At 42.0% G+C, this 15,642-nt stretch overlaps 1 protein-coding gene and 1 non-coding gene across 2 annotated transcripts; one reads left to right on the top strand and one right to left on the bottom strand.

Moving 5' to 3' along the window:
• Nucleotides 1–7,691: 7,691 nt before the first annotated feature.
• Nucleotides 7,692–12,749, top strand: Utp23 (UTP23 small subunit processome component). The gene is made up of 3 exons (XM_006982399.4): nt 7,692–7,967; nt 10,962–11,136; nt 12,215–12,749. The coding sequence occupies exons 1-3, from the start codon at nt 7,780–7,782 to the stop codon at nt 12,590–12,592; spliced, it is 741 nt and encodes a 246-aa protein (XP_006982461.1). The 5' UTR covers nt 7,692–7,779; the 3' UTR covers nt 12,593–12,749.
• Nucleotides 12,750–15,125: 2,376 nt separating this feature from the next.
• On the bottom strand, nt 15,126–15,232 carry LOC121824565 (U6 spliceosomal RNA). The gene has a single exon (XR_006066497.1). It is a non-coding gene; the product is annotated as a U6 spliceosomal RNA (small nuclear RNA).
• Between the last annotated feature and the right edge of the window lie 410 nt (nt 15,233–15,642).

Raw genomic sequence — 15,642 nt, 5'->3', positions numbered from 1 at the left:
AGGGTTTTTAAGGGGTAAAGGATGGGGGTTAGGGGAATTCCGGATTCTGATGGAGGTTGACCTCCTGATTGGGCAGGAGTGGGGCAACGGAAGTCTCCTCAAACAGGGATTGGTGTTGGCGCTGCTGTAAGGAAATTGGCAACTTATACACGAGTGATATAAGCTGTCCTTAATGTTTTGGACCATCTATTTCTTGTTTGTCTCAATTCTGATTGGTCCCCTGCAGGGTACAGTTTGTGGCTCTTGCTGGTTATTGTAATGGTGAGGCCTAGTCCCAGTGTTTTGAGTCTGCAGCCTGTCATGGCTGCACCAATGTTAAGTTAGGCCTCTTCAGGGAGTTTCTTTTCACCTAAGTTTTTATTCCTATTTGGTTGTGACTGCTTTTCAGAGGGGTGAGGTCACTCGGAACATCCCTCAGGCTTGCGTCTAAGCAAAGCCTTTGGTGATGGGGCAGAACGAGAAAGATAGGGAACGTTTCTGCTTGGGGCTCCAGGCCAACCTCTGTAGCACCTGTTTAGCTGTGCTCCTGCCTTGGTGTGATGGAACTGGGCACCTTGGTGTGATGGAGCTGGGCACCTTGGTGTGATGGAGCTGGGCACCTTGGTGTGATGGAGCTGGGCACCTTGGTGTGATGGAGCTGGGCACCTTGGTGTGATGGAGCTGGCCACCTTGGTGTGATGGAACTGGGCACCTTGGTGTGATGGAGCTGGGCACCTTGGTTTGATGGAGCTGGCCACCTTGGTGTGATGGAACTGGCCACCTTGGTGTGGTGGAACTGGGCACACTGTGATCGCACACTCCATCTCTTACCCCTCCAGGAGACATGAATGTCAGTCCTCAGGCGGAGTGTGTTCTGTACCACCAATTACAACCTAAGGTGAAGGAGCAATGTTTCTAACAATGAAATGTTTAACAGGATTTATGTTGGGGGTTTAACAGGATTTATGTTGGGGTTTATATTATTTTCTTGACTGTGCAGATTGTGCCGTAGGAGGGGAAAGGCACAAATATCTTTTGTCTGGCTTTTTTTTTCTTCGAGACAGGATTTCTCTATGTAGCTTTGGAGCCTATCCTGGTACTCCCTCTGTAGACCAGGCTGGCCTCGAACTCACAGAGATCCACCTGGCTCTGCCTCCCGAGTAGGGAATTAAAGGCGAGTGTCACCACTGTCTGGCTCTCTGGCTTTTTAAATGTTTATTCTTTGAGGTGAAAGGGGGAAAAGCAAAAGTTTATAATCTTCATTTATTCCCTAGAAAAGGGCCCGTTTTTTATGCAATGATTATTCATCTACTGAAACATTAGCTAAGCCATTCCCTCAGGGAGTCACAAGTAACAAGAGTACAGGAGGATGTAGCTTCTCAGCCTTGCAACACTACTCATAAGAACTATCAGAAACTCTCTCTTCTTGGAAATGGGAGGAAAGGTTAAGAACTGCTAACCCCTCCTCCGCAAGAAAATAATACAAGGCCATCATAATTCATGAGCTAAGTCTAGGACAGGGAGAACAAAGTAACAAAGTCAGAAGGTACTGTGTTGGCCAGAAACCAGTCAGTTTTCCAAAATACCTCAAATAGTCAATTTCAGAGGAAGAAAGAAGCTGGGTGCCATGGTGCACACCTTTGGTCCCATCGCTCAAGAGGCAGAGGCAGGAAGATCTCAGTGAGTTCAAGGCTAGCTTGATCTACATAGCAAGTTACAGGTCAGCCAAAGCTACACAGTGAGACTCTAGCTCAAAAAAAAAAGAAAGAAAGAAAGAGAGAGAGAGAGAGAGAGAGAGAGAGAGAGAGAGAGAGAGAGAGAGAGAGAAGCAACAAAACACACAATCCTAGCCCCTTAAAGTATCTTTAGAAACGTAAAAGCATAAATGTCCCTCCAAAAGGTTTCTGGCTTTTTAAAAATATGAGGCAACTGAAGGGAGGAAGAACTGATTTTGACTCATAGTCTGAGAGAACACAGCTCACCCTGTCATAGAAGGCAGGGTGACAGACAGTTCCATGACGGTGGCAGTATGGTCTGGGATTCTTCAGCTCCTTACACCTCGGTGGGACAGAAGTTGACAAGGCCAGACTAAAAAGCCTCACAGCCCACCACTGATGACCCATTTCCTTCAGCTGCATCATCTAGAGGTTCCAGAGCCTTCCAAAAACCACACCACCTGCACAGACTAAGTAGTCACCGCAGCCCATGGGAACACTTCATATTCAAACCACAGGAAACGTTTCCCCTTCACTCTGCTGCGTATCAGTCGAACCCACACACCTTTTTTTTTTTTTTTTTTTTTTTTTTTTTTTTTTTTTTTTGGTCCTATGTGTAACAGGAGCGTAAGCTTGGAAAAGTTAAGTGATGTTTTTCAATGCTATAGAAAGAGCAATAGGGGGGTTAAGCAAGAACCATTAAAAAGAAAACAATATTCACTTCCCTGAGACTCAGCATGTGGCCATTTTCTATAAGTGTGCTAAAATAATAATTTCGAAAATGACATTTGACCTTTCTTTCCCAGTGTGTTGATTTATTACTTACTGACTAGTATTAAAACAAATTGAGCTAGCACTGAGAAAATTTCAAAGATTCTAAGAGTGAATTTATTTTGTATAATATCATGTAATTAATACCTCATAGTGGTGTAATTCAATTATAATTACCAGACTTTGTAATAATATTCTACTGGACTAATAAAGCACATTTATTTTCTTGCCTCCAGGAGTTCAGTTTCTACCCCAAAGTCCTCCTGCTGCTTAAAAATATACATGGAACTGTAAGTGAAAGGTTGTCTTCAACATCTTGCTCTACGTAAATAAATAGTGGTGTTAGAAAACCCTTTTAAAGCTGTAATCTGAGATAACTTTGAATCTTTAAGCTCATTTAAGGAACAGCACTAATATTTGCTTACCTAGAGTAATTTCATAAGGGCTCATTAATCCCTAAAATACTTTGGTGGGTTAAAATGATAGCTCCCTTACAGTGTGAACTTTGCAACCCAGTTCAGTTATGATGTAATTAAACTTCAAATGGCAACGTGTTTCCATCAAAGCAAAACATTTTTCTTATTGCAGCTGCTTCATTTTTACCAGGAAAAAAACTGAAAATGGTTGCTACTGCTGAGCCTTTCGGTCCTCTCTACTAGTTCCCCCATACATACACCTTTATAGAGTACAATTAAAGTTCTGTGGACACTCCAATGGCAAGCACAGTCCAAACCATAGTGGAAAACTGAACTTTGTTCAGTTTAGTCAAGTGGGCAGCAACCGTGGATGATCTTGTTCAAATAAACTTTCTAGTCTAATTTTATAGTCATCAGACAAGAGTCATCTGATGACTAATCCTTGGAAGTCTCGGTTTGGAAGTAAGAATGAAAACAGTCTACACTGCAGGGGAGCTCCTTAGGCAGGGAGGTTAAACAACCAAGCAGTAGTGGTGGTAGCTTCTAGAACTCCCTGAAACTGACCAGATTCACCATTCTTCCCTGCCAGAGCAAACAGAGTCCAGCTATAAAAAAGACTCTCAGATAAGAAATTTAGACCAAATGAGGCACCAGGAAAGGACACTTTCCAACCTGTTTAAGATGCCTGCAGGCTGTGTGACGTGCTCCAGGTCCCCAGCTTTCATGCCTTGTCACACACGCTGGAGTGGGCTTCGGTGACACAGCTGTCTCTGAGTCATTTCTGCCCCTGGAAGTGACCTCTCACCTGTATTCCTGTAAGTAACTGCAAAAAAACGAAAACAAAAGGAAAAAAAACACCTCATTGGGTCACCAAGTTTGGTGGTATCTGTCCTTTGGTCTCTTGTGGGTTCCCTATCTGGGGTGAGTAGACAGGTGCATTGTGTCTCCCCAGGAAACATTCTGCCACACAACAAGTGTTAACATCTTGTATTCATTGTTCCATTTGTTATATAATTGACATGGGGGATTTTGTAATTTGAAACTTCAAAGTATTTTTAATGTGTTACCTTTATATTTAATCTTAATAACACCTTCAGACAGGTAGGAGATTTCACAGTCAGGGAGTTCACATGGTTCTGTCCTACAGAACAAAATATATCTGTATAACTCTATCTCTCTATCCAGTGAAGAGCCTAACAGGACCTCACTATGTAGCAGTTTACCTAACTTTGTCCTAAAATGCAATTTATTTACCTAAAATATTTACTTAGAATGTTAGCTGCATAATTTCGGAGGAAAGTAATATTCTTGTTGAGTTAATGCCATGTTAACAAATGTTTATAAATATTTAAATATGGATACAAGGAAGATAACATCACAATAGATATGTTACATGCATCCCTTGATGTCCATGAAATTAAATAAAATTATACTCGCACTAGCATTCATGAGTGAAACAGAATAACCTTTCTGAACTGAACTTAATGTTTACCTATTTAATTCCATTTAGACCATGAATCTTTCATGAAATAGTCCTATTTGGGTATTAGTCACACCTTCCAAGAATAAATCATTCTCCTGTCACCTTGGCTTCATCAAACTTTCATGAAGAAAAAAAACCCTCCAAGACCACGTACGATAACGTCACTTTACAAATTATATTTGATCCAGACACAATAATGAATATAAAGAGTATTTTAAAAGTAAAGAAAAGTGGTTTTCCACCCACCTTAGCTGAATGTAAATGTCTGGCACAGGAAGTACACAGTGCAGCAACCCAAGACAAAGCTAACAGGTAGCAATGTTAGGGTATTATTGTGCTTTCCACCGTAAGATCATATTTTCAGAGACTACTGTAGCTTTTAAAATGGTATCACAATATTTTTTTAAAAGAATTAATTCATTTTTTTAAAATTTAGACTTATACCCTAATAGTTTATTGAATAATGGCAATATTTAGCTTCTGCCTTGGCTGTAACCAAATATTGACTTGCCATTAAAACTAGGCCATTTGGCATTTGGGCAAAAATGTTTTAGGTAGACCGCCTAGTGGAAATATCATATTGGATAAACAGTACTGTTTTACTGCAAAAGGTCAGTCAGGAACACTAATGAGCATAGCAATGACTCGGAGAAATTTTTCTAACAAATGTGCCTTTCTATCTGAATACTATCTATACTACCAGCCTGTTAGTTACTTAGTAGGTGGGTAGAAGTTGAAACCAGAAGTCAGATCTTTGAAAGAGACGTAGACAAGAGAATTTCACGTAAGTTTTTTTTTAAACTGCTCAATCTTATTATTGTTGATAGTTCCCTACTGTGACTGATTTATGAGTTAAAGTTTATCGTAGGCCTGTATCTATTGGAAAAGACAGTCTATATAAAATTCACTACTATCCACATTTCAGGTGCCCCCTGGAAGAGTCTAAGAACTTAAAGCTACTGTAGAATCTCTCTCTAGCAAAACTAGGTCTGAACCAGAAATGGCTATCTTAAGCAAGCACACTAAGGCATTTTCTGCATACCTAGGAATCATGTTTAAAAAAATTAATAGAAAATGATCTCAAACTTGATATTCACTGTTATACAGTGCTTTTGTACTTTGTAAGAAGGATAGTGCAAATTGGCAGTCAAACACAGAACTTGAAAAAGACTATGCTGTAGTTCAGTAAATTAAAAACAACAACATCCCTAGAATATGATTCAAGTCCTTTCTGGTGTTGCACATCTTTTTAGAACTAAAAGGTGTCTAGAAGTTAGATGTAGATTGAAGATGTGAGCCTACTTTTTAAAGCTTTTATTGTATGACGAGTCTGGGGTGATATTTCTTTGTGATGAGAGTACATTCAGGACAAGAAGTGTGCATTCAGGGACAAAGGAAAGATTAAAGTAGAAAATAGTGAGCAATTATGCTTACGAACCACAAATCCAACCCTACTACAGTTTCTCATGATTTCAAATTCCTAATTGTATTTTCAGTTAAGTGAAAGCAGCCTTCTCAGGGAGTGTTGGGATTCAGGTCAAGGCTAACTTTTCAGAATACCTTAGATCCAATTCCATAAACCTATAAACTGAAATAAAATGCCAAATGCAAGCAATACATTTCAATCACATTATAAGTCATTTAAAAAAGAGTTCTTTCAAACTTTGTCCAAAACTAGATCTGGGACAGATTCCAGGCAGAGACAAAAATGCAAAATCCATACTCTCCATTCTTTGATGATTTTACCTTAAAATAGATACCCTTATGTGGTTAATCAAACTTGAAAACTTCTGGTTCATTTTCTTCATTTAACCAAATTGACTAAGTAACTTCGAAATTATTTAAATTAGGTGTGTGTCTTCCTATTTTTAACCCAGTATGTATTTTTCATATGTCAGAAACTGTGGACAGAAAAACATCTATAAAATTGAATCAACCTTCCAATTGATTTGAAGAGGAAGCTAGGCACAGCTGTCCTGGAGAGTCCCCAGCTCAAATGATCCAGGTTAGTGGTAGGATTAGGCCTCCAACTCAACAGACATCAGGGAAACGAAACCTGGGAATTTTTCTAAAACACTGAGTCATTTAGGATGGACTTTACGATGTGGAGATACAAATAGTGGTTCTGTAACTGACCTGACAGAAATAAGATATTCTTTTGTGTCCCTGGATTGAAACAACTGACCCCAAGAAATGGGAATTTCCCTGGGGAATCTCATGCTGGGAGAAGAAAAAAGCTCAGAACCTTTGTCTTCTGGGAAAGAGATTTTGTAGTCCTAACACCTTGTTAGAACACCTTGCAAGACTGGCCTAAAGCCCAGAAAATGAGGGGTCAATAGTGGGCAATAACCTACTGTTAACTGAGATTGGTGAAAATTTGGTGGTTCTCAACCTGTTGGCTGACTCCTGAGGGTCTAATGACCCTTCACAGGGGTCACATATCAGATATCCTGCATATCAGATTCATAAAAGTTGTAAAATTATAGTTATGAAGTAGCAATGAAAATAATTTTATGGTTGGGGGTCACAACATGAGGAACTGTATTGAAGGGTCACAGCATTAGGAAGGTTGAGAATCACTGTAGATATTCATCTCCATGGCTACCTATGTAAACTTGAATTTCATTTCAGGATCTCAGAGATTGACTGCATTGTGGTGCTCACTGGCCCTCTTTGGCCCTGTTCTCCAATTGGCCACATTAAGCAAATCTTTCCACTGTTAATTTGGCTGTTTTAACTGGGTTCTCCAGAACAGGTTTATGGGGACCAAGACTGTGACCTCCAGTTGGGTAAGATTTTTCCATGACCCGTGGCTCCTTGAAGGGGTCGATTCCGAGAGGGATGTGGTAAAATGCCTGGGAACGTCAGGCAGTGTGACTTCCAGACGCTGAAGAACCACGTGCCCTTAGCAAAAGTGCTTTGCTTCCTTAAAGACTAGCAGCCAGCAAAACTTCCCAAGTTAAGGCTGCCCACCACTGGCTCCCTTCCCTCACTTGAAAATTAAAAAATCATGTATGGGGGTGATACACGATAAAGGGCAGATTACAGGGTGCCTGGGTCAGTGGTGTCATCACTGGTTATTTTCCTATTACTAGTGTTTTAGAGACTTCCTAAGTGCCAGGCAACAATCTACACAAAGCAAGAACACTTTCATTCCAGCTCACGGTCGCGAACGAGCCAACTTGTGCAAACTTGCGAGCTCTCTCTTAAGGGCTTGGGGCACAGCGGAAGCCCCGCCCCTTAGGGCTGGCGCAGGGAGGTGGGAGGGGGCGCTCCTCTGAGAGACATAAGCCAGAGAGGCGGGGCGTGTGCTTCCGGGCCGAAGGCGCTTCGCTTCCGGGGGGAAACGGGCTTCTAGGAGTGCGGAAGCGAGGCTGGGCGCCGCCGGGTCCCGGGTCCGGTGGCTTAAGCAGGCATGAAGATCACCAGGCAGAAACACGCCAAGAAGCACCTGGGCTTCTTCCGTAACAACTTCGGAGTCCGCGAGCCCTACCAGATCCTTCTGGATGGCACTTTCTGCCAGGCGGCGCTGCGGGGTCGCATCCAGCTGCGGGAACAGCTGCCCCGCTACCTCATGGGGGAGACCCAGCTGTGCACCACGAGGTGGGCTTGCGGGGCGGGGTCGCGGGCGTGCCCAGGAGAAGTCTGTTCCCGCCCACGGTCGCTGGCGGATAGGTCAGGCGCGTGGTACTGTGCCCCGCGAATATTCCCCATTATTCCCGGGGAAATCAGAACGGCTGTTTTGTTTTTTGTTTGTTGTTTGTTTGTTTCGAGACAGGGTTTCTCCGTGTAGTTTTGGAGCCTGTCCTGGATCTCATACCTGTAGACCAGGCTGGCCTCGAACTCACAAAGATCCGCCTGGCTCTGCCTCCCGAGTGCTGGGATTAAAGGCGTGCGTCACCGCCGCCCGGCGGAATAACTTTTTAAAAGTTGATGTAAAGTCAGATGAGGTATAGTGTACATAGGACATTTTCAGGACTTTTTCAGCATACAAAAGCTACCCTCCCCACCCCACCCCACCCCCGCCCCCTTTCTATGGTGGTTGGTACCTTTAAGTTTAACCCGAAGGTTTTCAAGCCTTCCTACTGCCAGTGAGTTCCTAGGAAAAGAAGTTTGGAGATTGAAACCTTTGCCCAAAGCCATTTATAAGTCCCAACCAAATGTCAAGCACTGTTCCAGACTCTGAGGACACGTAGTGGGCAGGACAAAGGCCCAGCCTTCATGGGCTGTAAAGTGTATAAAGTCAACTCTCAATGGTTGTTTTCATCCCACATCTGTGCATCCTCACTCCATGTAAGTGAGCACACACTTAGGGTAGAACACTGTGGGAGCAGGAACCAGCGGGAGGGTGGGGGTGTCATTTAAAAAGGTTTGGTAGAGTCGATGTTTGAGTCCTGAAGCTTCTTCTGACCTGAGGAGGGAAAGTCTGTTCTGAATATATAGAAATGGTGACGCTGCCGTTTGAGAGAACTTTTGAACAAATGCAGTTGGTTGACGCCTGAAGAAGAGGTTGTATCTAATATTGTGGGACATGAAAGTAAGGAAAAGGGGAACTGAAACTAGACCATGAACAACTCTTATAAAAAGGTGGCGCACGCCTTTAATCCCAGCACTCGGGAGGCAGAGCCAGGCAGATCTTTGTGAGTTCGAGGCCAGCCTGGCCTACAGAGCGAGATCCAGGACAGGCGCAAAGCTACACAGAGAAACCCTGTCTCGAAAAACCAAAAAAAAAAAAAAAAAAAAAAAAAAATTTAGTGGTGCCCAGCGGTGGTAGCGGCACACAACTTTAATCCCAGCACTCAGAAGGCAGAGCTAGATGGATCTCTGTGAGTTCTGACACCAGCTTGGTCTACAGAGTGAGTTCTAGGACACCCAGGGCTGTTTCAGAGAAAAACCCTCTCAAAAAAAAAAAAAAAGAATTTAACTTCTGAGTCAGTCAAGGTAGGTTACACTTGTAATATGAACACTCCAGGAAGCTGAGTCAGGAAGATTACCATAAGTTCGAAGCCAGCCTGGGTTATATACAGAGCAAGAGCCTGTTTCAAAAAAAAAAAAACATTGCCAGGCAGTGGTGGTGCACACCTTTAATCCCAGCACTCATAGAAACCCTGTCTGGAGAGGAAGAACTTAACTTTGGGAATCATTTTATCTATCTTTTTCTTTCTCTTTTCTTTTCTTTCATTCCTTTCTTTCTTTCCTGAATGGGGTTTTTCTATGTATCCCTGACCATCCCAGAACTTACTCTGTAGACCAGGCTGGCCTCCAACTTAGAGATCCATCTGCCTCTGCCTTCCAAGTGCTGGGATGAAAGGTTGTGCCACCACCAGCTAGCTATTATACATTTTTAAAACAACACAAAAGTAGAATGATGCAGCAAAACATTAATACCCGGGCTGGAGAGATGGCTCAGAGGTTAAGAGCACCGACTGCTCTTCCAGAGGTCCTGAGTTCAATCCCCAGCACCCACATGGTGGCTCACAACCATCTGTAATGAGATCTGGTGCCCTCTTCTGGCCTGCAGGCCCAACACTATACATAATAAATAAATCTTTAAAAAAAAAAAATTAATACCCAGCATGTGCCCGTACCAGAATGCTCATTCTTGTTGACCCCATCTTTTCCCTACCTTCTTACTCTAGAGTTAGAGCATCTCCTCTCATTCTTTGCTGTTTGTCAGCTGTTTTCATTTTATTCTTCTCTCATATAATAATCCTAACTGCAGTTTCCCCTCCCTCCCAGTTCTCCCTAAACTACCCCTGTCCCCCAGATCTGCTCCTCCTCTGTTTCCCTTCAGAAAAGAGCAGGCCTCCAAGGTCTATGAACCAAACACGGCATAACAAGATACAGTTAAGTCTAGGCACAAACCCTCATATCAGGGCTGGGTGAGGCAAGCCAGTAGGAGGAAAGGCATACCATGAGTTAGAGATACCTCCACTCCCACTGTTAGAATGTCACAAAAACACCAAGCTAACAGCCGTAATGTCTGTGCAGACCTAGCGCAGACCCTTGCAGGCTCTGTGACTGCTGTTTAGTCTCTGTGAGCCCCTATGAGCCCTGATTTGTTGATGCTGTGGGCTGTGTTCTCCCGGTGTCCTCAACTCCTCAGGCTCTTACGATTATGAAGAACCTTTTTAAAAATCAGGATTCAAACAAGATACACAAGTTGCTTTGGATTCTGTGTTAGCATATTTTGAAGTTGTGACAGCAACCTGGAGTCCTCTGCAAGCACCTGGAAGGTTCACTCTCTGGCACCTCTGTAAGAGGTATAGATTTGAGGATAAGCTGGAAATTAATTCAATTTATCACCTAGCTTCAGGAGTCATTTGACGTTAAGCAATAACATATGTGAAGAGCACTCTCCTTGCTTCCTGTACACGCAAGTGCTCAGTATATTCTGGCATTGATACTCTTTCCGCTTGGAGTATGTATTTTTCAATTCTTCATTTGAGAAGAAAACGGCAACCATACTATAAATTCAAATTTTGGTGGTATAGTTTTACATTTTTAAAACTTGAGTATTGTGTTCCTGCTTGCTTTGTATAAACGAAAGGAATGCATTGTGATGGTGAGCTTCTCATGACTTTTTTTCCCCACCAGATGTGTGTTAAAGGAGTTAGAAACACTGGGGAAGGAATTATATGGAGCAAAACTGATCGCACAGAAATGCCAGGTTCGAAATTGTCGTCATTTCAAGAGTGCAGTGAGTGGATCAGAATGTCTCCTGTCCATGGTGGAGGAGGGAAATCCTCATCATTATTTTGTGGCAACACAGGTAATGTGACTTTTAAAACTGTAGTTCTAACCATTTCTATGTATGCTTCATGTGTATATTTATAATCAGAAAAAAAAAATAAGTGGAAGAGATAATGTAGTGTTGGAATTTTATTTACTTGCTTATTGTGATGTGTTAGACAAGGATTCTATCACTTAGCTATAATCCACGTTTCATGTTTGGATTTTAAAAATGCAGACTTCTAAATGGAACCAATAAAAGCAGTTACTTGAACATATAAGGAGAAAAGCTTAAGTACATGCAGTTTCTTCTTCCAGAAGTTTCCTTGTGGAGGATAAGGAATTGTTATAGTAGTGTGCTGATGGCCGCAGGCTTCTTCAGGTGGGGAAGGAGTGGGGCACAGTCTCCGCAGTCTGTGTTCCTAACTGTTGTTCATGTTTAGAATTCATACTATTTCTCAAAAAGTCATGGTCATATCCTTTAAGACCAGCTTCAGGGGGCTGGAGAGGTGGCTCAGTAGTCAAGAGCACTGGCTGCTCTTTTAGAGGCCTGGGGTTCAATTCCCAGCACCCTCTTTTGGCCGCCAAGGCCGTGCATGAGGTGCACAGATGTACACGCAGCTAAACATAAAAACATAAAAAGAAATAAACCTTAAAAGAAAAAGACCAGCAACACGTGGAATGTTGAAGGCATTTAAAGGCTGGGAGGCAAAAGGCGAGACTGTCGGGGTTGACATTAAAACACTCACATGCCGATCTGCTCAACTATACTTTCAGAACGATTTCTGAGTCAGTGCACTGCTCCACTTCACCCTCTTCCCATGTTGATGTTTCGAGGGAATATTTTAGCATAGAAACGAGAAACTCCCTAATACATTTACTTTTACATTAGTTCATAGTTCATGGCCCCTGAGTATTGACCAGTCTAGCCCAGACTGCTGTTACCTACCTTTCTTTAACATAGTTTTTATGTTTCTTGTCTTCTATTATAAGATAAGCTTTGATTAATAAAACATATTGATCTGAGAGAAAAAAATCCAGTCTCTTTTTTTCCATATAGCTTTATTTAAACTCTTGTAAACTGGATTGGGAAACTAAATCCATTTTCTTTTTAATAGGATCAGAATTTATCTGTGAAAGTAAAGAAGAGTCCCGGAATTCCCCTGATGTTCATTATTCAGAACACTATAGTCTTGGACAAGCCTTCTCCCAGAACAGTGGCCTTCGTGAAGGCGGTGGAGTCAGGCCAGCTGGTCTCGGTGCATGAGAAACAGAGTATCAAGCAGCTAAAGGAGGAGCAAGGCCTGGTGAGGAACCCTGAGCGGAGGAGGAGGAGAAAGAAGGTGGGCGGACCCAATCCTCTCAGCTGCTTGAAGAAGAAGAAGAAAGCACAGGACACAAAGTCGCCCGCTTCAGAAAAGAAGAGGAGAAGGAAAAGAATCCGGAACAGATCGACCCCAAAAGTCCTATCCGAGCAGCAGGGTGTGGAAGGATGATGCGTGCTGTGGATATTCTGGAAGGCAATGGGAAAACTGATGGACTTCTAAAACTGTCAAAGTGTTTACAGCAAAGGACTAAACTTAGTTTTGTAAATTAATACTGTCACATATACTTTTGCCTAAAATTAAAGATGGTTTGGTTTCTTTATCAGCATTCATCTTCAGTTGCTTTGAGAGGTGCTTTTTTATTATAAAACTATTGTCTCCTGTTTCCCACCTCCCAAGTGGTATGTATGTGCGTAGTGTGTGCATTAGTGTGTGTTTGCTTATGTGCATGTCTGAGTGTGTGTGTGTGTGTGACTATATGTAGGTATGTGAAGAGACCAGAGGTCAACATGAGGTGTCATCCTCTATCACACTCTACCTTTATTTTTGGTGCCAGGGTCTCTCACTGAACTTGCCAGTTAAGTGATACTGGTTGGCCATTAAGCCCCAGGGATTCTATCTCTCTGGTGCCGGGATTGCCAGCATGCACTGCTGAACTGGGGCTTTTGAATGAGTCCTGGGATCTGAACGCAGCTCCTCATGCTAGTGTGGCAGGTATGTTGCTGAGCCATTTCCCCAGTACCATGTGTGTATAGTTTAAAAATCAGTCCTAATGGCTCACCTGGTAAAGATGCTTACTGCCTAGTTTAATGATTAAATCAGATCCCTGTGACCACATGGGGAAGGAGAGAACTGACTCCCAAAAGTTGTCTTCTAACCTCCATACCTGCAAAAAGAACAGAGTAATGTGCTTTGTAAAAGTCAAGGGAAAAAGGGGATAAACTTAACCCCATTATTTTGTACAGTAAATATATGGCAATAAAAGTTTAAAACAAGTTCTAAAAGGCTTAAGACAAAAGTAGTTCCTTGGACACTTTGAGAAACCTTCCACATTCATTGTTTGAATTTCTATCTCTAAATTACACAATAGAATGCTCTCAATGGATTGGAAATCATGCTTATACACCTTCCATTTTTCTAATATATGTCTTGTGTTATTTATATGTCACTAACTCATTTTCAGCACTTTTCATGGCTAAATAAAGTGGCATGTAGGGTGGCTGAATTTGTTACATTGTTACATTGCTGTTCCTGAAACTACAGGCACCCTAATGGTCTTCTACATTGCCCAGTAACACAGCAAAGACCCTTACAACCTGATTTTCCATATAGTTACACTCACCCGGTAGTGCCAAGTCATTTTTCCCACAAAGTATTTGGCTGGGTTCTACTGATGCCCTCCAGTGTACTTAGGTTTTCTGGGGACATGCTGCTCAGCTGTCATTATGTACTGTCTTCTCCAGAAAACTGTCATGTTGATTTCCCAGGCTTTTTTAATATTGATATTGATAAAGCATAGAGCATGGAAGGAATCCATATTTTGAGAATCTGGATCTATTGCCTGTATTACAAACTACATGATTCTTAGCTGGAAGTCATTTCTTAAATCTTGTTTATTTATTGTCCTGAGGGAAACCTGCCATTTTTCAGCCCATGTGCTCATTAAGATGTTGATTTTTTTTTTTGTTTTTTTTTGTTTTTTTGTTTTGTTTTGTTTTGTTTTGTTTTGTTTTTTTCGAGACAGGGTTTCTCTTGTGTAGCTTTGTGCCTTTCCTGGAACTCACTTGGTAGCCCAGGCTGGCCTCGAACTCACAGAGATCCGCCTGGCTCTGCCTCCCGAGTGCTGGGATTAAAGGCGTGCGCCACCACCGCCCGGCCGATTTTTGTTTTTAATAGCTGATCTGAATACTGCCCCTCAATGGCAAGAATTCCTAAGTAATGTTCTAAGACTGGGTATCCTGTTGAAGTATCCAGATTATTCAATTCAATTAGGAATATTATATGTCTGGATCTATGTAAAACAATTTTACATAGATGTTATGATTTGACAGGATTAATAATAGTTTTTCATAAGTAGGTAGAATGAAAAGCTTAAAATCTTCAAAATGTTTTAAAATAGTCATTTTATTATACTAACTTATACTAAGAATTTTTAATTTAGACATAAATGGAGGGAAGAAGGATTGGTTACACCCATCCAAAACCATCAGAAAGCCCTAGCCCTCCTCCACAGAGATGAGGGAGGATGTTGAGGTACTGTAAGCTCCTAACTTCCTAGACCTGGGCAGTAGTCCCACAAGGAGAGCTTATTGATGGTTCTCTAAATTGCCATACCAGCAATTATGCAATACCAGACACTTTCACGTGTCTGTGCTCACACCCATAAACAATAAGGTTCCCAGCTATAATCACAGCAGCCTCTCTCTGCGATGAGTGATGATGAACACAGAGACTCACGCCTGCCTAAGATGCAGCCATGACAATTGTGAGCCCAGCTCTAAACAAGACATTATTATCCCCACCACCACCTCCACAGGTCTCGGGGAACATTACAGAAGAGGGGTCAGGAAATGTATTAAGAACCAGAAGATGGGGTGAGGCTGCAGAATTTTCTAGACTGGATACAATCACCACAATCATTAACTCAAAACTTGTTACCTGCCCTGGACCCACCCAAGAAGTTCCAGAATTTATTTATTTTTTTTTAAATATGGAACGCTTCACGAATTTGCGTGTCATCCTTGCGCAGGGGCCATGCTAATCTTCTCTGTATCGTTCCAATTTTAGTATATGTGCTGCCGAAGCAAGCACCAGAATTTATAATTGTTAGGCACACTTAGAAAGTGCATGTGTCATCAGTCATATTGTCTCTCATGTGTAGATTAAGGGTCACTGGGGTAGGAAAAGTCAAGTGGAAGCTGTTGGGATTTCTCCTTCCATTAGGAGAGTAAATAAAAAAAACTAGGCCCTCATTGGCAGAGTAGCAGAAATCACCGCCATTGTTGCATGCCTGAGTAAGACAGATGTGCTGATTTCATGAGAGGAATAGATGGACAAAGGAGAGCTAAGAATCCTTAACACAAACAGATGCAAAAGAACAAATAATCCAATGGTTAAAACAACCAACAAAACTGCAGGGATAAACCTTCCCTCCTTTACATGATTTCTCTCATGTATTTGTCACAGGGAGGACATTAACATTCTAATTAACAGTCACCAAC

This window comes from Peromyscus maniculatus, chromosome 20 (genome assembly GCF_049852395.1).
Source record: "Peromyscus maniculatus bairdii isolate BWxNUB_F1_BW_parent chromosome 20, HU_Pman_BW_mat_3.1, whole genome shotgun sequence".
Classification (NCBI taxonomy): domain Eukaryota; kingdom Metazoa; phylum Chordata; class Mammalia; order Rodentia; family Cricetidae; genus Peromyscus; species Peromyscus maniculatus.
The sequence above is the reverse complement of the archived record's forward strand: the minus strand, read 5'-3'. Positions and strand labels throughout refer to the sequence as shown.

Bases quoted from the DNA above. Each gene is read 5' to 3' on its own strand.
- Utp23 (XM_006982399.4), top strand. From the start codon at position 7,780: ATGAAGATCACCAGGCAGAAACACGCCAAGAAGCACCTGGGCTTCTTC. The intron at 7,968-10,961 runs GTGGGCTTGCGG...TTTCCCCACCAG, and splicing joins ACCCAGCTGTGCACCACGAG to ATGTGTGTTAAAGGAGTTAG. The intron at 11,137-12,214 runs GTAATGTGACTT...TCTTTTTAATAG, and splicing joins ATTATTTTGTGGCAACACAG to GATCAGAATTTATCTGTGAA.